The sequence below is a fragment of the Vulpes vulpes genome, chromosome 12 (assembly GCF_048418805.1).
Source record: "Vulpes vulpes isolate BD-2025 chromosome 12, VulVul3, whole genome shotgun sequence".
Classification (NCBI taxonomy): Eukaryota; Metazoa; Chordata; class Mammalia; order Carnivora; family Canidae; genus Vulpes; species Vulpes vulpes.
This window is the reverse complement of record NC_132791.1, coordinates 90,910,001-90,936,576: the sequence shown is the minus strand read 5'-3', so window position 1 is coordinate 90,936,576 and position 26,576 is coordinate 90,910,001. Positions and strand designations below refer to the sequence as shown.

Genomic DNA, 26,576 nt, shown 5'->3' with positions numbered 1-26,576 from the left:
TCCATTTTGGGGGCACTCATTGCTCTGTGCTAGCTGCATTCCGACACCTGGACGCTGAGGAAGATGGGTGGTTTAAATCCACCTCAGTTTGCTGCTCCAAATGCTCATTCTGTGTTACTGAGCTTGGCAAATTCAGTGCAGCACTGGACAGGGTTTCACAACCAGTTGTTTTTACTTCAGAGGATTCCTAAATGCATCTCTGCAGTTTTCTCCTTATTAGGAAAGAAGCAAGCTTCAAATTCCTATAATCTGTGCAATCCTGACTAACCTCCTTCAAGCCTCGATGAAAGATCATAACAGTTTTTATGGAAGATAAAGTCACCCTGGTAGAATTTTCCAGGCAAATGCTGAACCTGTGCAGCTGTTTTTAGCTGCTCTTGCGACTTCTTGGGGCTCCTTCCCGGTGTGCGAAACTCCAGTGTCTGCAGTATCATGAATCAGGCAAAGGCGAGGCGAGGGTTGGGGTTTATGGTTGTCCTTGTTTCCTAGTCTGAAGTCATAAAAGGGAAGATTAGGTAGGAGTGGAAATGGAATCACGGACAAGGCAGGATTGGGAAGGAAATTACTTACAATGATAGGTCACTATTGGCAAAATGTGGGTCCTGAGAGTAGAGACCTTGCCTTGTTCTGAAGGTCATAGGTTCACCCAGCACAGCTGAATGCATAGTACAGCTGGAAACAGCTCTATCTTTTTTTTTTTTCCTTTTTTAAAGATTTTATCTATTTATTTGAGAGACAGAGAAAAGCAAGAGAGACAGAACACAAGCAGGGTGAGGGGCAGACAGAGTTGCAGACCCTCTGCTGAGCAGGGAGCTTGAACCCAGAACTCCAGCATCATGACCTGAGCCAAAGGCAGATGCTTAACTGACTGAGCCACCCAGGCCCCACTAAGCAGTTCAGTCTTTTCCCAGAGTGTGTGGAGTGTTTTCAGCTTCTTCCCAAACCGTCTCTTGTAACAACAGCCTCTTCCCTTGTTAGGCTTTGTGCTTATTGCTGAACTTCCCAGCTGTCTGTGTGCTGATGTGCTGGCAGTAGTTGCCAATCAGCTGCATATTGATCCCGGCAGCACGCATGACACGCAAGGCCCCAGACAGTTGGTGTCCCTTGGCCAGACACTTCTGGATGAGAGAGCTTTGTATACATATATATATATATTTTTTTTTGGACCATATTTTTTACAAGTGCCAGACACATGATTGTTTTCAGTATATGTCACAGGGTAAAAACTGTGCAAAAGTATTCCCTTATTATGCCATCCCATGTTAGACCCTAGATTTCAGAATCTCAGAGAGGCAAGCTTTCCATTTGGTCATAAAATGTAGGGAAGAGCTGAATCCAATAACGAAGCATGGATCTTTAAGTAGCATCGTTGTTCAATGTTAATTCTATAAAATGGGGATATCTCCACTTTCTAGATGGCCCCAATGTTGGCAGTTCTGTTGATGTCAATAATGTACGTTTTTCTCAAAGAAGAAATTCTATAGAACAAATGCTTTCTTGAGGAGAAAGCAGAAGATTTAAGACTGATGCTTCATGGATTGAGTCATTTAAGCCTCACAGAAGTCCTATGAGGGAGGGGTGCCTGGGTGGCTCAGTCAGTTTAGTGGCTGACTCTTGGTTTTGGCTCTGGTCATAATCTCAGGATCCTGGGATCAAGTCCTGAGTCAGGCTTGGTGCTCAGCAGGGAGCCTACTTGGGCTTCTCTCTCCCTCTGTCCCTTCCCCTGCTCATGCTCTCTTTCTCTCAAATAAATCAATCAATCTTTTTTTTTTTTTTAAAGGAATATTCTAAGAGAGGTAGATATTATTACCTCCAATTTGCAGGTGCAGAATCTGATACTTGAGAAGGTAAAATGACCTCACCTAGGTTTTTTGACCCCCTACTTCATGATCAGTTTAATCCACTAGGCTGCCCTGCAGAAATTCCCACAGCTGAAGCTGTGCACTTAATGGAAACATGAGTTTGAAAAAAGAGACAAACCAAAAAACCAGACCCTTAATTATAGAGAGCAAACTGATGGTCACCAGATGGAAGCTGAGTGGGCTGATGGGTGAAATACATGATGGGGATTAAGAGTACGTTTGTCGTGATGAACACTGAATAACATATGGAACCACGGAGTTGCTGTATTGTACACCCGAAACTAATACAACATTGTATGTGAACTATACTGGAATTAACATTTTTTTTAAAAAAAGAAAACATGACTGATTATTTAGAAAATGTTTAAAGATCTTAATGAGTTTTTAACCTTTTCTTTTAAACTCATTTCAAAATTATTATACTTACAAGAATAATTTAGAGCTCTCTGGTACCCTTCATTCCCACATCCTCCAACCCATAACATCTTACCATGTTGGCCTTATTTTATTCCCTCTCTCTTGTATTTATTTTTCCTACACCATTTGCCAATTATTCCTTACTATTTCAAGCAGTGTTTCCTAAGCGCAGTCATCTCTTACATGACTGTAGCACAACCATCCAGTGGAACGTCATGATTCTTCAAACCACAGACCCTATTCCAGTCTTACTGGTGGTACTGAGAACATCCGTCCTAAACTAGGATCTGATTAACGATCTCAAGCTGCATTTAGCTGTCATACCTCTTTAATCCCCTTTAATTTGGAACAACTTCCCAGAAAATTTCTGTCCCCCCAGATCTTATCATTTTGAAGACTGCAATTTTGATGTTTCCTCATGATTAGAGTCAAGGTATGCCTTTTGGGCAAAGATACCAGAGAAATGAGGCCGTGCAGGCATGCAATGTTACTGAAGGGACTGTTTTTGACAAGGTGGGCAGAGTGGAGGAAAACCATAAAGTGCATGGTAATACCCAGAGCCAGTGATAATGGGACTATTACCATTTCTAGGCCTGGAAGAAGGAGTGGTTGGAAAAAGTGCTGTGAACTGGGCCCCTTTGAGGAGAGCTTCGGTCTAAGGAAGCAGCTATCCTGCTGTGACTGGCAAGAGAGGAGCTGGGGAGCAAACACCTTGAGGTCTCTCTCGTGCCCTCATTGGCAAACCCAACCAGAGCCAGAGCTGCTTAATAAGCTCCCCATAAATCAGCCCTCCTGCAGGATGGAGAACAGAGGGAGGGATCTGAAAGGACCAAATGGAGGGGTGCCTGGCTGGCTCAGTTGGTAGAGCATGTGACTCTTGATCTCAGGGTGTGAGTTCGAGCCCCATGTTGGGTGTAGAGATCACTTAAAAATAAAAATCTTTATTTATTTATTTTTAAATTACTATTATTATTTTTTAAGCAGGCTCCATGCCCAGTGTGGAGCCCATCATGGGGCCTGAACTCACAACCCCGGGATCAAGCCCTGAGCTGAGATCAAGAGTCAGACACCCAATCAGCTGAGCCACTCAGGTGCTCCCACAACAACAAAAATTTTTAAATAAATAAAAGGACTGAATGGGAGCTATTCAACACTGTTTTTCAAGTTTGGGAGCGGGGTTATGTTGTGATGGAATTCTCGCAATAGTGTATCAAACCCCAGTCAAATAAAACAGTCATGTGGATGGCCTCAGACCTAGTCTCCCGGAGAAAGGAAAGCTTGAAAAAAAAAGAAAAGAAAAGAAACTTAGCAGGTCACTGGGACAGCAGGTGTCTAAGGATTGCGAAGGGCTGGGAATCCAGGAAGCATGAGGCAAGATCTGAACACCTGGTGTCCCCAAGTCAGAACAGAGGAAGGAGAACCTTGGGCGTGGGGAATTGTTTTCTGCAGAAAGAGAAAAGAGAGGATGGTTCACGGGGCCTCTGGGCTCCAGATTCTTACCAAGCACCTGGTAATTAGTTCAAGGGCCAGGCCTCAGGAACCCAGTTCACCCGGGGCCAAGAGTTACCTGGATCATGTCTTCTGCTTGTGACCAGTCAGAACATGCAGCAGTGTGGTCACCTGCACAGGGGAGGGAGGGATGGAGATTGGAAATCAATCATCATACGAGCTGCAAGGAAAAGATTTGTCCAGATGGTTTTTCTGAGCTATAGAAAGAAAGCAGCGGAAAGGAAAGAATTTCCATAGTGTTTCTAACGTAGGTGCTTTCTCAACACTGTTGACCGATTGAACTTGAAACAGAAAAAAGAAGTGCTGGAGAAAAAGAAGGCCTGCGTCTCCCTGGAAGTGGACCCAGGCCCACTTCCTTCTCACAATGGTTCCATGGAGCCATCTGGGTGCTGATGCCTTCCTGGGCCTGCCTGATGGGGCACAGGATGGCAAAGTGGCTCACTTTCCAGTCCCAGGTCACACCTCCCCACTGAGTGACCCTGGATGGGAGATCCCTGAGTCATAATTCCTCGCTGGGCAGATAAGGGTGATGGCCCCAGATGCCAGCAGTCATCATATCCGTTGATAACACACATTCTGCTTGTCTCTGGGTGTTGCCTCTCTCCTCATCTGCTCCACGTTACAAGTGGCTGACACTCAGCTCCCCATTGATGAGCGCGAAGAGTTTTTGAATTTTTGACTTCCTGTTCTGTTTTCTCTTGACTCCTTTTCTTCTGGGCATTGCTGACTGGCAGAAAGGAGAGGTGGCCGGTTGGGTCGTGGCCCAGAGTGGCTGGTGCCAGGAACCAGAGCAGAGACACCCTTAGCAATCCGTCCCCTTGAGGAAGTGAGTAGGCTCTGCACATGGTACTGCAGCGCATTTAATCACAAGGGATAATAACCTGTAAATATTAGTTTTTCTAGGACTCCTGATCCCCGTTCACCTAGAAGACTCACCTAGCAGAGTTTTTCTGGGAAAAGGACCATGACTCATTTCATTCATTCATTCATTCATTTTTGGTGAAGAATTGTAGAACATGGGAAAGTGCATAGATCAGTAGTGATCAGCTTGATAAAATTTCACGGACTGAACACACTCAAGTAACAACCATCAAGACCCAGAACATGATCCGCATCCCAGTCGCTACCCTGATGTCTAATGCCATAGATTACTTTGACCTGTTTTTGTCCTTTCTATATATGGAAATAAACAGCCTGTACTCTTTTTCTGTCTGGCTTTTTTTTTTTTTTGGCTCAATGTTATGTCTATGAGATTCATTTTTTGTGTTGCAAACACAATATATTTTTTTCTCTCATTGCTCTTTAGAGACAAGGAGGGGCATGAAGTGAGGAGGGATGATTTTGCCCCCCCCCCCCCAAGGGAACATTTGGAGATATCTGAAAATATTTTTGGTTGTCACAACTTGCAGTTGGAGGCAAGGGGTGCTACTGTCATGTAGTGGGTAGAGGCCAGAGATGCTGTTAGACATCCTACAATGCACAAGACAGCCCCCACAACAATGCAGATTCAACCCAAAATGCCAGTAGTGCCAAGGTTGAGAAACCCTGATGGGCATTTGGGTTGATGGGCATTTGGGTCTGTTGTGAACATGGCTGTAGTGAATACTGAGCTGTAGGTCATTTCATAAACATGTACACAATTCTGTTGAGTAAATTCCCAGGAATGGTATTATTGGGTCATAGGACCTGCCTGCGCTCAGCTCTGGAAGTTACTGCATTTTCCAGAGTTTTTTCCATTCGCACTTTGACCAGCAGCAGGTTGTCCCACATTTGCCCCCAATAATTAGTATTTCTGTTTCTTTCTCTCTTTTGGGGGGGTTGTTTTGTATTTTTATATATATTTTTAAAGGTTTTATTTATTTATTTTAGAGAGAGAGAGTGCATGTCAGCAGGAAGGGGAGCAGAGGGAAAGGGACAAGCAGACTCCATGCTACCCATGGAGTATCACTCGGGACTTGATCTCATGACCCTGAGATCATGACCCAATCTGGAATCAAGAGTCTGATGCTTAACTGACTCAGCCACCCAGGCACCCCTGAGTTGTTGTTTTTAAATCTCTCTCATACCCTTCTTCTAATTCAGTTTATGGCACATTAGATACCCAAAATATCAGTGTTTCTCAGTAAGTAATCCTGTTCCATCTTTTGCAGGAGACTGGAATTATGCACAGGTGTGCTTGCTGTATACAGTAAATTAGAGAAGGGATTTGGGGCAGGACCCCTTGCAGCTAGAGCTTTGCTCTCTCTTTTTTTAGAGGTGGGGGATAGGGGCAGAGGAGAGGGAGACAGAATCTCAAGCAGACTCTCTGCTGAGCATGGAGCCCAAGGTGGGGCCTAATCTCACGACCAGAGATCTACCCGAGATGATGACCTGAGCTGCAATCAAGAGTCAACTACTTACCTGACTGAGCCACCCAGGTGCCCCCTGGGCTTTTTTTCTGGCTTAAATAGCAGTATTAACACATTTCTGTATGTCCATTTTCTTCCATTCTTCCTGGTGGTGCTGATAAGCTTTCCAAGGTAAATTTTACTCAAGAGATCAGATTACCCACTATTTGAGTTCATGCTTATTAAGTATTTTCAAATCGTACCATATTGTTTTTCTCAAAACTTTGTTTGTTTGTTTTTATGGTAAATTACTTAGTCACAGGAAAAGAGATCAAGTAGGGTCATTGAGGAAAAACAAAATCAGAGAGTTTGGTCTTTGATCTATTGGTTCTCAAACAGTTGGTTCCAAAAACTTGTTAGAAACATAGATTATTGGGGCACCTGGATGGCTCAGTTGGTTAAGTGTCCAGCTCTTGGGTTCAGCTCAGGTCATGATCTCAGGGTCATGGGATCGAGGCCCGAGTCCAGCTCCACACTCAGTCAGAGCCCACTTGAGTTTCTCTCTCTTCCTTCTGCCCTTCCCCCTCCCACCCACTCAATAAATAAATAAATCTTAAAAAAAAAAAAAAAAGAAAAGTGGACTATTAAATTCTACCTGGAATTTACTGACCGCTTGGGGTGAGGGCCCTTGCAACCTGTATTTTTACAGCCCCTCCAGGTGTTGGGATGCTTGGCAGAAGTTTGCATACTTTTGACCTGGAAAATCCTTATCCCCAAGCCACAGACACACCTAGTTTGGCTACATACTTATAGAAACAAATGTTTTGGTTCTCCAGGGTTAAGCGATTCACTTCCATATGTAAATTCAGATGAAGTGTACCTTCATCTTGGAATATTCATTTGCTGTGACTTATTTGGGGTAATTTTGTTTTCATTGGGTAAACCTCCGAATTTCAGGATCTTCATATTTCCAATTGCTACATTTATGCTACCAGAACATTGCCGCCTATCTACGCATGCTTGGACATTTGCCTATTTGAATATGTATATGCTATCTCTTGCAAGTATTTGCGTAGCATTCTTAAGTATCCAGGAAGTGTTTCCACGATACCTTTGCTCCATCAAAATCAGATGCAGATCACTTCAGTTCACACTGCCGTGGTTCAGTCTAGCATAACCATCCCCTGGACCTGCTCTCTAGGTTTTAAAAATCTGCATATTAAACTTCTTCCTTCCTCTGAGATGAGAGTTTGAAATAACGCTTTGGGTTCGGTGATCTAGACAACAACTTCTTCTGTTGCTAATTAGATGAACAGTACAGAAAGCAAAATGATTGGGTCTCAGGAGAGGTGGATTTTCCCCAGAGAACCCCATCAGAGGACTCTTCAGTTATGGGAGTTGTTGTTTTAGTTGAAGAGGTGTTTTGTAAATGTCTTCTTTCTTCTTCTCTTTAACATTGTGATTCATCATGAAAAAGAAAACCAAAAACCTCCATTTGCAAACTATCTGGCCACCAGCACAGAATTACGTAGTTGGCTGTCCAAAGTGAATTGGATTGTCACCATTCTCTACTTTCCTTGTGAATTACTCTTAGTTCAAAGGAAAAACATATCCCCCAACATGTTATAATTAAGAGTGAGTCCCTGAGTCATTTGACCTGCTTCAATAACAAAGGACACCACACCAAAATGTCCTTCCAAAGGACAGCCATCAGCGAGCCCAAGAAATGATAACATCTCACCTCATTCACCCAACCTTTTCTGCCACGGGCCTTACGCTTTCAATGTTACTTTGATAAACTTCATCAGACTCTGTCCTTGTGGGGCCCTTCCTGCTGTTATTTAACATTTTAAATGTAGTGTGCCTGCACAAGACTGTGTCCCCTCCATCTCTTTCCCAAATAAAGGACAGCAGTTAATTGAGAATGGAAAAACAATTCCCAGAATAATTATGAAACTATAATGAAGTTTGCATAAGTACATGCAATTAAGCAAAGAAAAGGTGTGTGAGGAAGTGCCACTTCAAAGAGTTTAGTGCCAATGTGGTACGTTCATAGTGAGGTCTCTGTAGGTGTACACGGAGACAGGAGAGCAAAAAAAAAAAAAAAGGATTACTGGAACAGTAAGATCACAATCATGGAGGGCTCTCCTATGCTGTGCTAAAACACAAATTAAAACAATGATAGATTTTTAACACTCTTTTTTCCATCACTGAAAACTGCCCTTTTCATCTTTGTCCCTAAAGATCTTACTTACTTATTCATGAGAGGCAGAGAGAAGCAGAGACATAGGCAGAGGGAGCCTGAAAACTGTTCTTTTCAAATGCCTGGATGATTCTGGACCTGTTCAACAAGAATTGAACGCAGAGTATGCCAAATGGCCCACCCACCAGAACAGAAGACTGTTTGAGTTGCTGGGGAAGAAGAAGTCCACCTTCTCACCACGACCCGTACTCTGAGGTCACAGTTGGCTGAAAGGGAGGTTTTTATCTGCTGCTACGCCAGAGAAGTTCCAGATTCACAACTCTGCCTGGGAAATTTCTCCACATTGGGCTTTCTTGTCTCTGTACTGCTCTGCTGTTGTCATCTCTCCAATCCGAATGGCTTCTCCATGTTCTGAGTGTCAAAATCCACCCACCAGAAGCCCTTTCTCCCCATCTTACTTCCAAAGGAGCTTTTTCCCCTCTGAGCGCTCAGAACACTTCGTGGATATCCTCTCATTTGGAACCGATCCACAGTCTTCTGTGTTTTTGCAGGTTGTGTACGTACATACAGGTGTAATTTCCTACAGGACAGGGGCCATTCCACACACTTCCTGGATACTGTCACCCTTACTTAGTAGATTCAACATTCACATCCTGAATTATAGCTCATTTTAGTGAAAAGGGACTATAGAGAATATCCTTTTTAAAGATGAAGCAAGTAGGGACCTGAGATCATGTACTCAGTAAAAGTCAGAGAAATGACTAGAATCCAGGTATCCCGATTTTTGCACCATGCCAATTGGTAATATTGGGAGGATTTGAAGCTGGAAAGTAGGTTCTGGTCTCATGGAGTCGAAGAATGAATCTTGAGGACGAAAGAGAGTAAAACAATAGAATTTTGTTCAGTGAGGCTAGAGAAAAAGCTCTCAGAAGTAAGAGGGGTCCTGACAGGGTTGCCACTGGGGGCTCTATAGGGCTGGTCTTGTATTGAAAGCCAACCAGGGAACCCAAATCTTTTTAACACCTCTATGGATACCACCATTGAGGAAGGACTAGGGATAGCACCTTCAATGGCTTGCTTCCTTTTTATTGTCTGGTAATTCTTCGTTGGTCGTTGGTCGTAAGTAGCTGTTATAACAAGACCCCACCTCTGACACCTGGGCAGGATGGTCTGCTGTATTTATCTCTGATTTCCTTTCATCTCCATGTTTTTGGGATTTTTGTGAGCCTGATTCCATGGCCCCCTATCTGTCTCTCCCTACCTTGCCTCTGTCTGACTCAGGTTCATGGGCAGCCCTTCTTCTTTCATTTTTTTTTAAGTTTTTTTATTTATTCATTTGGCAGAGAGAGAGAGAGAGCACAAGTGAGAGCACGAGCAGAGGAGGGGGAAGAGGGAGAGGGAGAAGCAGACTCCTCACTAAGGAGGAAGCATGACTCGGGGTTGGATCCCAGGACCCCTGGATCATGACCTGAGCCAAAGGCAGACACTCAACCCACTGAGCCTGCCAGGCAGCCCTGGGCAACTCTTCTTATTACACAAGTGAAAACACAGCATGCATGATTTCCCACAGAAATTTGATTGAAAGTTGTGCATTTTTAAATGTCATTTCAATAAAATATCTGGTCAGGTTTTTGTTTGTCAAAATAAAAGGTATCAGTTATTCTGTTCCCAATTCCAGTGAAGAGTGATTTTCCGGGAAGCCTGGGTGGTTCAGTGGTTGAGCATCTACCTTTGGCTCAAGTCATGATCCCGGGGTTCTGGGATCGAGTCCCCTATCAGGCTCCCTGCAGGAAGCCTGCTTCTCCCTCTGCCTATGTCTCTGTCTCTCTCATGAATACATAAATAAAAGCTTTTTTAAAAAATGGGAGTACACTTACCAATGGGTGCCCGGAACCAAGGGAGATGTGGACTTCTTTTACTCACTCATTCATTCCTTCATTCAACACACACAAATAGGTAAATCAATAGTATAAATATGGTAACATACATATTTATACATTACAAGGTTGAGGGAATGGAAAAGTAAGGCTAGACTTTCCACTAATTCCCAGCCCATTAATTCCTCAGTGACCGTGGGACTTTATTTATTTATTTATGTATTTAATTAATTTATTTATTAATTAATTTATTTATTTAAAAGATTTTATTCATTTATGAGAGACACAGAGAGAGGCAGAGAGAGAAGTAGGCTTCTCACAGGGAACTGATGTGGGACTCGATACCCGGACCGGGATCACACCCTGAGCTGAAGGCAGACACTCAGCCACTGAGCCACCCAGGCGTCCCAGTGACCCTGGGACTTAAATCCTTTTTCTATGTGTATTTCTTTCTTTAAGAAAAAAACTCAAAACATGCAGTATCTGATGTCCTGTGGCTATTTTACATGACTAAAACTTCACCAAAGCCTCAAAGTGGTTTCTAGGAGACATTGTTCATTAAGGTGTCGCTAGCACCTTTACCTCATAGTCTAACAGGCTTTATTTACATTTATCATTATTATCATCAACAGGTGCAATATGCATTTATGGGTTGACACACACTTTCTCACCATGGTTTATTTTGCTCTTGCCCCTCCATTGGCTGGCACTTGTTGCCTGGGAGCCCTCCGCCACCCAAAAATGTCTTCGATGGTTTCCCTTTGCAACAAAATGAAAGCCAAGTTTTTCATGCAAGACCTTTTATGACAGCCTGCCTAGCCACGCACAACAGAGCTTCAACTCAGTGCTCTCTAGGTCTTGCCACCTTGCCCCTTCACATGGGAAGCCTCGTGGTACTGAGGTGCCAGTGGATCTTCTTTTGTCCCCTTGGCGATTTCTTTCATTCATAGAGATTCAGAATCTTCTATCCTTCCAAATAAAGGATACTCTCTTAATTTTGGAGCTATGTTCTAGATAGCTCCATGACTAGAAGAATTCCTTACAAATTTACACAAAAAATAAAAACTGAGTGGAAGAAAGAGCAAGTGTTTAAGGGGGCCCCAGGGGAGGGTAAACATGTCTCGCCTGATTAATTGGCTAGTTCGGGAGTAATTGCTTCCAAGGTGAGTGACAAGGCTCGGTTGCTAGGCTTGCAGGTGCCAGCCGGGTCCTTGCCTTCAGTCAAAGGCGTGTAGGGAAGGAAGGCTGAGCTGTTCAGTCTCAGTATCAAAAAAATACACGGTGTCTGTTCTGGGTGAGCAGGTCTTAGGGCCTATTAGGGGGGAAAGGTAACAAGTACAGCCTTTCTCTGTTCGACATGCGGTTGCTTAAAAAGTTCTCCTGTGGGTTCTCTTGGTTTTTATTAAATAGCAGAACCCGGGGGTGGGGGAAGTTGGCTCCAGGACAGCCAAAAGGGCAGAGAGGAGAAACAGCTAAATTTTCAACGCACAAACAATGCCATTTGAAGTAATAGAGTGAATTCAGAAACATTAGGGCAGCTCCTAATTTGGCCAGTGTATATTTCCTAATATCATGGCACTATAATGTCTGTCCCCAAGCCTGTGTAGATGCAAACCCCTGTGCTGCAGGCCAGTTGGAAACAACAGTGTAAACAGCCTCTGTTGGCCTAATTAAGTTACGCATCTGCACCCTGAACACTTCGTCAGGCTGCAAATATATTAATAGTCATTCTAAGCCAAGAAGCTTTGCCAAGCCAGATGCTGAAATTACTCTCCGTTGTTTTGAAACAAAATATACAATAACCTAATATTTGAAGGTGTTATTGGGAAAAAGAGAAGCTTGGGATTGACTTTTCCATGATCATGCACACCTCTGTCATGTTGTTTGCTTTATTCCTCTTCTGTGGAAGACGCTAAGAATTATATTTCCCTGCCTTTTAGCTCATAATGGCTACATTTTCTTTTTTTTCTACCTTGCCGAAAAATTTGAAGGTGGGTTCTACATGGAGTTCATTTGTGGTGGGTCTTAAAGAAGGAGGAAGATTTAGTGATGAAGAGAGGAAAATAAAGTACAAGTTGGAAGAAAGAAAAATAGGAACAATGGAAAGTGGCAGAAAGGAAAGCTACAGAGGGGCACCTCGCTGGCTTGGTCCATGGAACGCGAGACTCTTGATCTTGGGCATCGTGAGTTCGAGCCCCATGTTGGGCATAGAGTTTATTTCAAAAACAAACAAACAGGGGCACCTGGGTGGCTCAGCGGTTAAGCGTCTGCCTTTGGCTCAGGTCATGATCTCAGGGTCCTGGGATCTAGCCCCATGTTGGGCTTCCTGCTCAGAGAGGAGCCTGCTTCTTCCTCTTCCTCTGCCCTTCCCCTCATTTCTTCTCTCTCTCTCTCTCTCTCTCTCTCTGATAAATAAATAAAATCTTTAAAAAATGAAAATAAACAAACAAACAATATAGTGTGCTCAGGAAGTGGTGTGTCTATCACTTGGAGCTTGGTGCCTGGAATCATGGGGGCTGGGATTGGTTTTCCTACCCCTGCCAAAGCAAGGGGTCAGACTACTGTCTTCTTTCTTCCATTAGTAGCAGGGTAGAGACTTTTCAAAAGGAGGGAGAGAAAGCACACTGAAGGACTTTATTTCTTCATAGGGTGGGTGGGGGCTCATTGGGTTAATGCCATAGGGTGGAGGGTCTGAGGTATGACATTCAGAGTGAGGAGAAACAGGAAAGCATTCAGGAGTTGAACCTGCATTTTAGAAGTCATCATAAATAAAATATATTCATCTATATTTTAAAAAAACAGCTGTTAGAAAAGTGGAGGGTTGAAGATGAGAAACTTCTAAGTCAAAGAGCTTGATATTCTTTAGCCAAAACACTACCTTTACAGGTGGGGGAAACAGCGTTCATTTCCTAGGTGGTCAACAAGCCTGCGTGGGCAGGTACAAAGCCCTTCTCTGAGGATCAGCTGATGTTCTCTGGGTGTTTAAGACTGAGTGCCCCCCAGGTCCCCTAATCTGAACATCACTTGTGGCCAGGATTCAAATTCATTCCAGGGAAGCTTTAAAGCCCTAAGTAAATGAGAGGAGGTCACCTGGGACTTGTTCGCGTGGCTCCAGCACCCTGTGACAAAGCACCGCCGTGAACCTCCCAAGGGGAGGAGAGGGGCTGACACCTAATCTCAAAGTCCCAGGATGGGGAACCTGAAGTGGCCCGTCCCCTAGGACTGGAAATCCCGTCATCTCTTGTTCTAGAAAAAGGTAGGGCGGGCCCCAAAGCATTACAAAGGAGCCGCGATGGATGCTGTTGCTTTTCATTTCAGATCTTGTCACCTCGGTGGCTTTTGTCACTAGAGCATTTTTTTTTTTTTCATTAAGAGTTTGAGAAGGGGGGCAGCGCTGCATCCCGCGGATTGTGCAGGAAGGGTCGCAGGGCCAGGTGATTGCCAGGAGCCACCAGAGGGGACAGCCCCACGGGACAGCGGCCTGGGGATGACTAGCAGGAAGCAGCACGCCTGCCAGAGCGCATTATTTCAACTTTGGCTTTCGCTTGGCTAATTCCCTGCGTGGCCAAAACGAAGGCGCCGGGGTGGGGGGAGAGACACACGGGCAACTCCAAGGCAGGACATCTGAGAAGCCAAATCTGCCGGGGGACAGGAGCTGCCGGAGCTGGGGGGCAGCGGAGGTGCAGGAGGAGGCAGGAGGTGGGGGGGGGGGGAGGCTGGGCTTCGGGGACCTGCCACCGGGCTGTGGACAAAGGCGATCCAGAAGCAGAACGAGGCTGCTGGTATCAGCCCAGGGAGGCCTCCCGGGTGACACTGACTCAGTTCCCCGCGCTCCCTCGGGCCAGGAGGCACCGGAGCATGTGCCACAGCCAGGACTCCGAGGCAGAAGAAAGTCTGGGGAAGGACTTGCAGATCCTGGCCGGCTTGCAGCCTCGCCCCTGGGAGGCATGCCTTCATCCACGCGCTACCTCTACATAGCGGCCGTCTCCTGCGTGATCGTTTTTATCGTGTGCTACATGTTGGGTTCTGGGGGAGAGCAAAGCTTCCAGAAGCTGAATCACTCGGAGGCTCTGATGCTGACTCAGGTTTGCACATCCTTTATCAAAGGCAAAGCGCCGTTCCCGTGGAGAAACAAACTGATGATACACAAGAGGACTTCGTGCAGGGATTACCTGACCCAGAGCCACTACATCACGGCCCCTTTATCTGAAGAAGAGGCTGACTTTGCTTTGGCGTACACCATGGTCATCCATCACCATTTCGAGACCTTCGCCAGGCTCTTCAGAGCCGTTTACATGCCTCAGAATGTCTACTGTGTGCATGTGGATGAAAAGGCGACAGCTGAATTTAAAGATGCAGTAGAGCAGCTGCTGAGCTGCTTCCCCAATGCTTTCCTGGCCTCGAGGATGGAGCCCGTGGTCTACGGGGGCATCTCCAGGCTCCAGGCCGACCTGAACTGCCTCAAGGATCTGGCGGCCTCCCAGGTGCCCTGGAAGTACGCCATCAACACGTGTGGCCAGGATTTCCCCCTGAAGACCAACAAGGAGATCGTTCGGTATCTGAAGGGTTATAAAGGGAAAAACATCACCCCCGGGGTGCTGCCCCCCAGTCACGCCATCGGGCGCACCAAGTACGTCCACCGGGAGCACCTGGGCAAAGAGCTTTCCTATGTGATCAGAACCACAGCGTTGAAACCACCCCCTCCCCATAATCTCACCATTTACTTTGGCTCTGCCTATGTTGCTCTATCAAGAGAGTTTACCGACTTCGTCCTCCACGACCCACGGGCTATTGACTTGCTCCAGTGGTCCAAAGACACTTTTAGTCCTGATGAACATTTCTGGGTGACGCTCAATAGGATCCCAGGTATGTGCGATTCCGTGTTTCACATAATGACGACGTGGTGTACTTGGAAAGGCTTTTCAAGAGCCTGGTCCTTTGTAGTGGACATAGAAGATGAAAAGTGAAATCCATGGTTCTCGCTCTGGATCCTTTCCAGATGCAGAATCGGGGCCTGGCATGGCCAAGTAATACCTTTCAGCAGTATTGCCTGACAACTGATCATGGTCTCTTGTGTGCATCTTGCTACATCTTTGCCACAATAGGTATTACTGTTCTCAGTCCATGGTGGTGGTCTTGCTCTCCCCCAGATTTGTCAGACCCGCTCTTACGCCAGGGCCTTGGCCTCAGCCAATCTCCTTCCTACCCCCAGACCTTTATAGGCTTTTCGTCAGCCAGATGTCTATAGCTCACAGAGGTTGAGCTCACCACGCCACCCTGTTCTTCTTTCAAAGGAATTTGGAACAATCATTTTTTTTTCATTCGGAATAATCATATTTACTTATTTGCATGGGTTTGTTCTTGGCCTCCTCTGCATTATAAGCTCCATGATGTTGGGGTCATTTTCTATTTTGTTATCTACTGCATGGTGGATAAATTAAATAAATGATTGAGTGATAGAATGAATGAATGAATGAATGAATGAATGAACAAGCATAAGGCTTCACACCATGGTTGTCTCCCTAAGACCCACTGAATTGAAAATATTTGGACTCATACATATACTGTATCACATGTATAGAGTTTTGTGGGGTTTTTTTTAACATCTTACTTCAGATCACAAATGAGATTCTAGGAGCAGCTCCTTCTCTCATCAAAACATTTCTGCCTTTACTAATGGACGAGATCAATTATTTTTTAAGCTACATAAAACATGATAAGATTTCCTCTAAAGGAAATCGCATGCTTTGGACTCCATGAAAAATACTAAATGGATCTCTGATGAACTCAACAGCATTATTATAGCAAGAGAAAAGCAATCATTGTTCTGGTTTTGGGGGGCTGCCAACTTGGAAACACTGGTAGGTGCTCTCAGGCTGCAGGGCAGGGCCTGCTGGGCGATAAACATGCCAGTATTCTCTGGAAAATACCGTGTTTGGTCTCTGAATCCCAGGGTGACTGGCCTGGTGAACAGGGTTTGCTCTTGTACTGTGAGCTCTCTCTCTCCTGACCTCCCTCTCTGCATGACCCCACTTTCACCTCTTGTCTGTTGTTCCATCATCTGTAGATAATTTGGGTGCTTCAGGTCCGTAGAGGCTGATTTTCATATTTAAATATGTAGTCCTTTCTGTTCTCACTATTCCCTTTTGGTGTCTAAAAGATCAGTACTAGCTATGTGGTTTCCTACATATGGTCTGAGATGAAGGCATTTCATGAACTTAACAAAATCTGGAATCTCTCCTTTTTAAAAAATGACAAATGTGGATTTGGGCTGGAGTAAAATGTCCCTGGTTACTGTGACAGGTGGACAGTCAGTCTGTCAAATCAATAGAAGAAAACCAAGGGAAGAAGGAATCTTTCACCCTCCTCCTTTTTTTTTTTTTTTTAAATCTCCTTAGCCTCCTTCTCCTTTCCAGCCCTAGTCCAATAGACAAGGTGAAAGACCAAGATTGATATGTAGATAAGCACAGGAGAGGAAAACATTATTTTTTAAAGATTTTATTTATTTATTCATGAGAGACAAACACACACAGAGAGAGGCAGAGACACAGGCAGAGGGAGAAGCAGGCTCCATGCAGGGAGCCCAAGGCGGGACTCGATCCCGGGACTCCAGGATCACACCCTGGGCCAAAGGCAGGCGCCAAACTGCTGAGCCACCCAGGGATCCCGAGGAAAACATTTTTGCCATATGCTCCTTTATAGCTTCTCGGAGCGACTGTATGACTCCTTGTAAATCACATAACCTCTTGGAACCTCAAATCTCTCCAACTACCAAATGAGGGCCCAGGTAAGAAGACCCCCCTTTGTCTCTACCTATGCCTTTCACTGCAGAAGACCCTGGAATTTGTAGGAAGATAAAAATTCTGATGAGTCTGGATTCTGGGTTGACCATTAGCCTTGGTGAATGCATTCCATTTCCTTTGGAGGAAAGGGAGAGCTCCCCCAAGGACATCCTCCAGGGAGGAAGGCAAGTACCACCCAGGATCAGTGATCCCTCAGGTGTGATTCTGCAAGGGATGCATTAGAGTCTAACAGGATGTCTCCTGCGGCTTTGCCTCCTTCCTTTCCTAGACGCTGGATGGCATCCTGGTTCAGGGAGAAAGGATATCCTGCTTGTAGGTGGGGCCTTCCTGAATTGCAAGTTTAAAAAAAAACAACAAAAACCAATTCATCAAATGCTCTAACCCATGCTGGATGTCTCCATCTTCAAAGGCAATGTAAAATCCAATCACACACTCAAGTAACTCTGGGGTTTTATGCTTGAGTATTCCTTGTGACTTGAGATTTAGTGTGTGAATTTGGTTCTTGGTTACCAACCAACGTTTAGCGATACTAGCTCTTCTGTTTTCAATGTCAGGTTAAGAAAAGAAAAAACAAGTGGGAAATATCAGAAAGGGAGACAGAACATGAGAGACTCCTAACTCTGGGAAACAAACTAGGGGTGGTAGAAGGGGAGGTGGGTGGGGGATGGGGGTGACTGGGTGACCGGCACTGAGGGGGGCACTTGGTAGGATGAGCACTGGGTGTTATGCTATATGGTGGCAAATTGAACACCAAAAAAAATAAATTTATAAAAAAAAAGAGAGAAGAAAAGTCCTTCCGCAAGTACAGTGTCAACATCTTTTCTCAAAAAATTAAAGTACAAGTAGTGTTGTTCCTTTCCTCCTTCAAAAGTCCCTTCCTCTCTTCGACCACACATCCTAAATTAAAAGGGTTGTGCTAGAAAGACGGTGCATAGGTGCATCAGGTTCTCCAAATCACCCACAAGAGTAACAGGACCAAGAACATGACTAGTTCCTTATAATTAGATGACATCAGAAAACCAAGTGAAATTGGTTTAAAGTTGGTAAGTAAGACTCAATAAAAAGTACCTTCGCAGAGATAGCACCGAATCACATAGCTTCATGTAGCTTTTTTTCCCATGATGTTCTCTTTCTATTGAGAAAATGATTTCTCTCTTGGTTTTCAACCCCTAGGCTTTTCCCTATTGCAATGGAATTAGAAATGGTATTGAAACGGGCCAGAAAGAGTCCCTTGGGGAAAAGAGGCCCCAGTCTCACATCCTGCTTCAGCAGTGGCATCGTTGGAAGGATGCCACTCTATGTGGCTCCTGGACAAACTGTCTAGACCTCTCCCTCAGGCCATATTCCCAAAGAAAACCCTCCAGGAGCACAATTTTCAACATTTCTCTGATCAACACCGCAGAACACCAGGCTCTGCTTAGCAATAGTCCACCTTGAATTCTGGTGTATGCTTTTATTTTCCAACTGATCAGATCTTTGAAATCATTGATCTGTGTCACCTTGGAAAAAGACCAAGTTCTCTAACTTTTCTGGTTATTCCTATAACATTGTTTTTGGCCTACCTGCCCCATGGTGGCGTGCCAGAGGCCATTTAAGTCTTTGCTTTCAATCCTGTGGACTTGATTAGTATCTGCAGAAACAGCTATTCGGCTGCTGTTTTGCAAGTCCATTCCCGTGGCTAAATTGTCTTCTGGTCCCACTTTAGGGCCAGTCCTTTCCCAGCTACTTCCCCCACCACCACCCTCTCTCTCCCGTAAGTTTGTTCTTTTGAATTTTTGCTCATGCATTACTCTGACCTTTCTCATGCCATGCGGTTTTTCTTCTGTAAGAATGTTTTCATTTGCCTCTCTTCCTTTTTCCATTTTGTATACATTTTTTTTCAGAGCCCCTTCTTCAAATAAATTATCTCAACCTCAGAAGTGACCGCATGATCACATTTCCGCATTTTTCAAATCTAAAAATAGCGTGTTTCCTACTTCAATTTATTTTGCTTTTTTCACTTTGAGTTTTATTTATATGGGCACATTCTTTGGGAGTGTGCTCTGACTCCTTAAGTGGCAAGTGACAGAAACACAACTGAAAGTTGCTGAAATAGATCCCAGAACCCCCTGGGTCACAGAATTGAGATGCTCAAGGGCTCCAAATAAAGCTAGATGCAGAGTGGAAACAATGTATTCAGGACTCTCTCTTGCCAGGTGGTCTCTCTGGGGGGTTAAAAACCATCCCTATTTCTCCAGAGCTAAAGGGAGGTCTTAGGTATGTGATGCTCAGTGCTAGAATTAGGAAAGTCCCAGGTACACTGGAACAAGTTGGTCACCCTCTCTTTCTGTGTCAGCCCCATTCAAGAAAGTCAAGAAAGGCAAGAAAGTCTTTTTCCTGAGAGTTCCAGCAATAGTTTAAGAGAGTCCTCAGATTGGACCTCCTCAGTCTCAATTCTTATCCCTAATTAAACTGGGTGGGAGGGGGTGCAGTGAAGAATGCTGACCAGTTCTTCTTGGGTCACTTTCCCAAAGGGCAGGCAATGGAGGAAGATGATTCCATAGGGTGACACTGGTGAGGTGACAGCACAACTCCCCACTGCAACATGGATCCTGGTCCTGTGGGCAGAGTGCTAATGAGCATCTCCACCTGGTCTTAGAGGGGTGAGATTTAGCCAAGTTATAAAACTTTAAGCCTTTTGGCAATTGTAATTTGGAGAATACTAGTTAAATTACTTTCGTGGAGGTGGCATGATCTCAATAAGCTTATCCTTTCTGCCCCATAAAAGCATTTTTTAAAAAAGATTTTATTTATTTATTCATGAGAGATAAAGAGAGAGAGGCAGAGACATAGGCGAGGGAGAGGCAGGCTCCCTGAGGGGAGCCTGATGTGGGACTCGATCCCAGGACCCCAGGATCACGACCTAAGCCAAAGGCAGATGCTCAACCACTGAGCCACTCGGGTGCCCTAAAAGATTTTTTTTTTAAGATTTTATTTTTAAGTAGTCTCTATACCCAACATGGGGCTCAAATGCACAACCCTGAGATCAAGAGTCACATGCTTGGGGCTCTTGGGGCCCTTGGGTGGCTCAGTTGGTAAAGCATCCAACTCTTGATTTTGGCTCAGGTCATGATCTCAGGGTCGTGAGATGGAGCCTCAAGTCAGGCTCTATGCTCAGCACAGAGTCTGCTTGAGATTCTCTCTCTCCTTCTCCCTCTGCCCTTCAACCCTGCTGTCTCTCTCTCTCTCTCTCTCACATAAATAAATCTTTAAAAAAAAAAAACCTCACATGCTCTATTAAGTGAGCTAGCGAGGCACCCCCATAAAAATACTTTTAATAATGTTCCTTTGTTATGTTTGAAGAATATTTTGTGAAAAATACTTACACATGATCTCCTTTAACCCCTGTAAGACCCCTATAAAAGGACCATCGTTCCCATTTTGCAGACGAGAAACTCGAAGATCAAAATACGTGACAAAGGCAAATATTTCGTATACCTAGCAAGAAGTAAAAATAGAAAGAAACATGTAAAGGAAGGAGAGGTGAGACCTGTGTTAATACATTTAGATTAAATGGTACCGAGTTTTATGAATTCTTCATTTAATTGTTGCAAAAACTGCAAATGTTCAGAAGATGCAACTTTGCTAATTGGTTAAGTCTCTTTAAGCTTGTGGAATGGTTATATGGATGGGGCCAGCCAAGAATGTCCTGTCTTGTTCCTTATGTCATCTGGATAGTTAGGCCATTTTCCGGGAACTCGGGCTTTTCCGTGTGAGTGAGAGGTACAGGAAAAATGAGGAGCCTATTTACTGAACATCTGCCAATGGGTTTGTGTTATCTTAGTTTAATCTCAAGAATCTTGTCTGGTCAGTACTTGAACCCGATGTGAAGATGGAATCGGAAGGGTTGAGTTATGTGCCTCGCTCCAAAAGCAGAAGGCACGGCGAAGGAGAGAGCGCCTCAAATCCTGTACACTTGGACCTCAGCCTACACCCTCACTTTTGTGTGTCCTCGAATCCCACACCATCCTCTCTTAGCTCTGCCTCACGGCCTGGGCTCGCTCTCTCTCTCTCTCTCTCTCTCTCTCTCTCTCGGCAGTTCTCGTTGCCTCATCTCTGTGGACCTGACTTTCCCTAGAGCTTGGGTTCCAAGCCTTGGAGAGACCCAGGTTGGAATCTCAGCATCTCCTTTCCCAGCCACGTGGCCTGACATTTATTTAGAAAAAAAAAAAAAAAAGCACAGTCTTCTAGTAGTAGAGCCTGGAGCCAAACTGCTTGGATTTATTTATTTATCTTTAATTTTTTAATTTTTAATTTTTTTAAAGATTTTATTTATTTATTCATGAGAGACAGAGAGAGAAGCAGAGACATAGACAGAGGGAGAAGCAGGCTCTGTGTGGGGATTGAGCCTGATGTAGGACTCGATCCCAGGACCCCGGGATCACGACCTGAACCAAAGGCAGACACTCAACCACTGAGCCACCCAGGTGTCCCCAAACTGCCTGCATTTAAATGCCTGTTGTGCCATTTACAAGCTGTGTGACCTTGGATAGGTTACCTGAACTGGGGGCCTCAGTTTCCCCATCTATAAAATGAAGAAGAGAGTAATATTTACATCAATATTTACATCACATCAAGCATGTGAAGCTTAAAGGAACTGGGCCAGTGCCCTGCGTTAATTTTTATTACTGTTACTCTTGTTATGATGTCTTCATCTATAAAATGCATATTCGTTTAATAAATATTTGTGGAGCACCTAGATACTAGGCTTGGCATTGGGATATAGTCCTTTACAAGATGAATAAGGCCCCCCCCACCTCACAGAGCATATATTCCAGATGCGGAACATGGATAAGAATAAGCAGACAGATAATTAGAGATTACCGTAGATGCTCTGAAGGAAACGCAGGCTGGTCAGAAAGGGACCTGCTTTACATGGAGTGGGTCAGGGAAGGCTTTTTGGTTTAAGTAGCACAAGAGCTGCGTCTCCTAAATGAGAACGAGCCAGCCAAGCCCTTGAGAAACAGCTTCTAGGCGGGGGCGGGGTGGGGGGGGCAAATGAGCAGGAGATCTTGGGGTTCAGGAGCCAGAAAAGCAGCCAGTGTGTCGTGGCCAAGTGAGTGATGGTGAGTTCTGGACCTGGCATGAGGTGGGCCAGGCCCTCATGTGACGGCCACGGGGATGACATGACCTGGCAACATGCAAAACAAGACTATGAGTACAAGATCTTGGCACCGCGCTGGATACAGACTAAACAGTCAATAAACTGAATCTGGCTCCCTGCCTCCTCTGCACCCCTGGTGCTGCCCATCTGTGTCCCCTTGTCCCCCCCACCCCCCACAACAGTCTCCTTTCTTTCTAACTGTGTGGGTTTGAACTCGGTGAGTCCACTTACACATTTTTACCGTACGGTCCTACAAATGTATTTTCTCTTCTTTATGATTTTCCAAATAGCACCTCCCTTTGTCTAGGTCACTTTATTGTTGGAATATTGTATACGATACGTATCATTTACAAAATTTGTGTTGCCTATGTGTCATTGGGAAGGCTTCCCGTCAACAGTGGGCTATTCATAGTTAAGTTTGGGGAGAGTCCAAAGTTATTTGTGGATTTTCTCCTGCACCAGTGGCTGGCACCCCTGAGCCCTGCAATGTTCTAGGGTTGACTGTATTTCCCCTGACTCCATTCCCAGCCTGCTTTAACCCATCCTCCATAGTGACAGGATGACCTTTATCAAAACTGATAATGCAAAAAAAAAAAAAAAAAAAAGTTGATCATGCAATCATCTCTCTCCTGGACAACCTTCAGTGGAGCCTCATCATCTCCAATATGACATCTCAGCCCCTTCACTGGGCACAGGGCATTCATTGCAGTCTGGCCTCTCAGCCTTTCAGCACCTCCTCTTGCTATGCACCCCATCCCATACTGTACTCCAGCTCTACCAGATGACTTGTGAGTCCCAGATGTGCCACTCCCACCCTCCCTGCCTTGACTCATGCCAGTCCCCCTGACAGGATCTCTGGGCTTTTCTTCCCTCTCACTCATTTGACTGACATTTTATTTTTTAAGATTTAGCTTAAAGTCACTCTGTAAAAAGACTTTCCTAACTCTCACTCCTGGGGACTCACTCCTCCCATATCACACTGTACTATCCTTAGTCTTGGAGAGCTGTGTTTGTGTTCTCCGTAGCCTTCTAGGCTGAGCTTCAAAGGTAGAAGCTGCACCTGCTAGTTTTTGTTTTCTTCATACCCAGCACAACCCTTGGTACATGAGCAATGCTCAATATAATGGAGTCTCAACTTATATTCATTTCACTTGCACAAGCTCAACTGCTTTCACACATACACATGCATGCACACACACAGTGTCCATAAATTTTAATGGTTTTGCCATTCTGCCCTCCATTCCACCCAGTTTGTCTGGGGCTCAGAGTGAGTATGAGGTGGATTCTACTTATACCCACCATGGGTTTGGTTCCCACAGCTCCCTAGTGTTAAAGACATCGTGTACATCTCATAAGATACCTCCTCAGCTCGAGCCAACTTCTTCATCTGGCTCTTGTTAGAAGAAACCACCCTCTGGACTAAGATTAAAGGGAAAAATCAGTCGTGTTGGGATTATGGAGACTCTGTGTCATCTTAATGTGGCACATTCCCAAGGGATTTCTCCAGAGGAATTTTGACTGAATGTTGTTTCCCCTTTATACACTGACTTTTCAACCTAAACTCCCTGTAGGATGCACATCCTTCTCTCAATATATCGTGAGTTTATTGAACGGCTGGACATTGGTACAGTCAGAACACGAATTCAGTTTGTTTTAGGGCTAATCCAGTGTTTTGTCTCCTCCCTACAGTTCATGTATAGAACTGTTCTTTTCTGTAAGTCATTTTTACTTAGAAAGGCAGATAGGGTAAGAGCCACAAGGAAATAATTACCGAAGATTCAAGCCAGTAGTCTTTGAACGATACTTTGTCATGGCAATTTTTTTTCTTGAGGACTGTCTAGTTTTATTTATTTATTTATTTATTTATTTATTTATTTATTTATTTATAATCTGTTACATATTGGAAGAAGTACATGATCTTTTTAAAGTTTTATTTAAATTCCAGTTAGTTAACATACCGTGTGACATTAATTTCAAGTGTACAACATAGTGATCCCGCACTTGCACACATCGTCACAAGTGCCCTCCTGAATCCCCATCACCTCTTTCACCCATCTCCCACCCACCTTCCCTCTGGTAAGCATCTGTTTGTTCTCTATAGTCAAGAGTGTGTGTCTATGGTAAGTTTGCCTCTCTCTTTTTTTCCTTTAGCTCATTTGTTTTGTTTCTTAAATTCCACCTATGAGTGAAATCATAGGGTATTTGTCTTTCTCTGACTTATTTCGCTGAACATAATACTCTCTAACTCCATCCATGCCATTGCAAATGGTAAGATTTCATTCTTTTTTTTTAATAGCTGAGTAATATTCCATGTATATAGATACCGCATCTTCTTTTTGCATTCATCAGTCAATGGACGCTTGGGTTTTTTCTGTAATTTGGCTATTGTAGATAATTTTGAGATAAACATGGGGTGCATGTATCCCTGTGAATTAGTATTTTTGTATTCTTTGGGTAAACACCTCGTAATGCAATTGTTGGATCATAGGGTAGTTCTATTTTTAACTTTTTCAGCTATGATTTCAACACTATGGAAAGGCTATCATGTTGCCAAATGTGTTAAAGGGCATTGCTTTTATAATCCCTCTTTGAGAAACTTGTATTTAAATGGATAATTTTGTTCTTTTCATACTCTTGGTTACTGACTATTGAGTTAAGACTTGCTTGATAATTGATTTTAGAGTCACTATTCTCAGAGAAATTCAGAATTGGGGAAATTTGAATTTTCAGGAAGCATCCCCCTGAAGTCTTTCCTCAGCTTGCTTCTTTTTTTTTTTTTTTTTTTTTTTTTTTGGCTCTTACTGTTCTCTTTCCCTTGGTGATTCTAATTTATGTCTACAGCTCAACACTGTTTGGGTACTAATGCATCATAATCCTGCATCACGCTCCCCATGCCCTCTCCTACTTTTCTCCTTGTCTTTTGGATATTTCCTCCTGAGACTCCCATTGGCACCTGCTGAGATGCTTCCCCTTCCACCTCCCTACTCCCACAAACCCAGTTCTCCAGAGTCTCTGTAACTGGTACCACCATTCTCCCCATATCTAATCGCATTAGCCAACGCCTTTCTGCCCCATATCTAATCAGCACATTCTGTACATTCTGTCTGGGATGGTTTCTAGTGAGTATCACCGCCCTGTTCCCATCACAACCACTGAAACTCCAGCCCATCGTGCCTCTCAAATAGATTGTTAGACCCGTCCAAGTGGGCTCTCTAGCCCAGGTCTCTCTCTTCAAACCATTCTAACACTCTTGACATATTTTTCTAATCAAGGCATGGCTCTAAGAATAACTTCTCAAACCCAATGCTTCAGGGAGTTCCCACGGCTTATTGAATTACTCTGTATAAACATCTCAACATGGCGTATTGGATATCAGCATATTCCTAGTAAATATCACCTCATTATCACAATATCACTTCACTGTCAATTCCCACTGCTGCTTTCCTTGAAAAGAATGTTCCAGAAAAACCACTGTGCCTTGTGTTCCTGCCTTTGGCACTTTTCTTCAGGTCATCCTCTCTACATGGACCATTCTCCTCCACTTCTCCCATTTAAATAACGGCTTTAATATGTCTGCATTCAATGGCTTGTCATTTAGGAAGCTTTTCCTGATTTTGGTTTCCAATTATACACTTTGTAAACCTTTGCTGTAACTCCTTTATGTCATTCTACAGTCTTCTCTATGTTATAATTATGTGAATATCATATTGCCCTGACTGACCTTTTACATTTTTGGCAGCCCAACATAGTGAACATCCCGCGGGGTGAGAATAGTTATTGAATTGATTTAAATGGAAATATTTTTTTATTCAAATATAATTAACACGTAATGTTATATTAGTTTCAGGTGTACAATATATTGATTTAATAGTTCTGTACATTGCCCAGTGCTCATCAAGATAAGTGTACTATTACCCCTCCTTATCTGTTAACACCTATCCACACCCTCCCCCCACCTTTCTTCTGGCAACTACCAGTTTGCTCTCTGTATTTAAGAGTCTGGGTTCTTGTTTGTTTCCTTTTGTATGGTCTTGTCAAAATGGCAAGATTTCCTTCTTTTTTAAATGGCTGAGTAATATCCCATTGTGCACACACACACACACACACCATCTTCCTTATCCATTCATCTATAGATGGACACTTGGGTTGCGTCTATGTCTTGGTTATTGTAAATAATTCTGAAATAAACGGAAAGGTGCATCATATGTCTTTTCATTTTTTAAAAAGATTTATTTATTTATTTATTTATTTATTTATTTATGATAGACATAGAGAGAGAGAGAGAGGCAGAGACACAGGAGGAGGGAGAAGCAGGCTCCATGCCGGGAGCCCGACGCGGGACTCGATCCCGGGACTCCAGGATCGCGCCCTGGGCCAAAGGCAGGCGCCAAACCGCTGAGCCACCCAGGGATCCCCTCATATGTCTTTTCAAATT

General features: G+C 44.1%; 2 protein-coding genes and 1 non-coding gene across 5 annotated transcripts in view; all 3 read left to right on the top strand.

Annotated features, from left to right (window-relative positions):
- GCNT2 (glucosaminyl (N-acetyl) transferase 2 (I blood group)) overlaps window positions 1-26,576 on the top strand; it is an 83,115-nt gene that overhangs the window by 10,840 nt on the left and 45,699 nt on the right. Inside the window, exon 2 of one of the 3 annotated variants that reach the window (XR_011995689.1) lies at window positions 26,408-26,576. This exon is cut by the window's right edge and continues 3,154 nt beyond it. The exons of 1 other annotated variant lie outside the window; for it this stretch is intronic. Coding sequence is in view for 1 of the 2 variants with exons in the window: in XM_072729155.1 (XP_072585256.1) it covers window positions 8,360-8,448 (89 nt within the window). In the remaining variant the exon portion in view is untranslated. Of the gene's footprint in view, window positions 1-8,359; window positions 8,535-26,407 lie in introns of those variants that run through there. One more of the 3 variants, XM_072729155.1, reaches the window with a different exon arrangement.
- TRNAK-CUU (transfer RNA lysine (anticodon CUU)) lies at window positions 3,123-3,194 on the top strand. Its single transcript has one exon. It is a non-coding gene; the product is annotated as a tRNA-Lys (tRNA).
- The window catches only part of LOC140594642 (N-acetyllactosaminide beta-1,6-N-acetylglucosaminyl-transferase-like), a 22,159-nt gene continuing 9,619 nt past the window's right edge, over window positions 14,037-26,576 (top strand). The window contains exon 1 of the mRNA XM_072729156.1: window positions 14,037-15,061. Coding sequence (XP_072585257.1) covers window positions 14,143-15,061 — 919 coding nt within the window. The 5' untranslated portion in view covers window positions 14,037-14,142. The remainder of the gene's footprint in view (window positions 15,062-26,576) is intronic.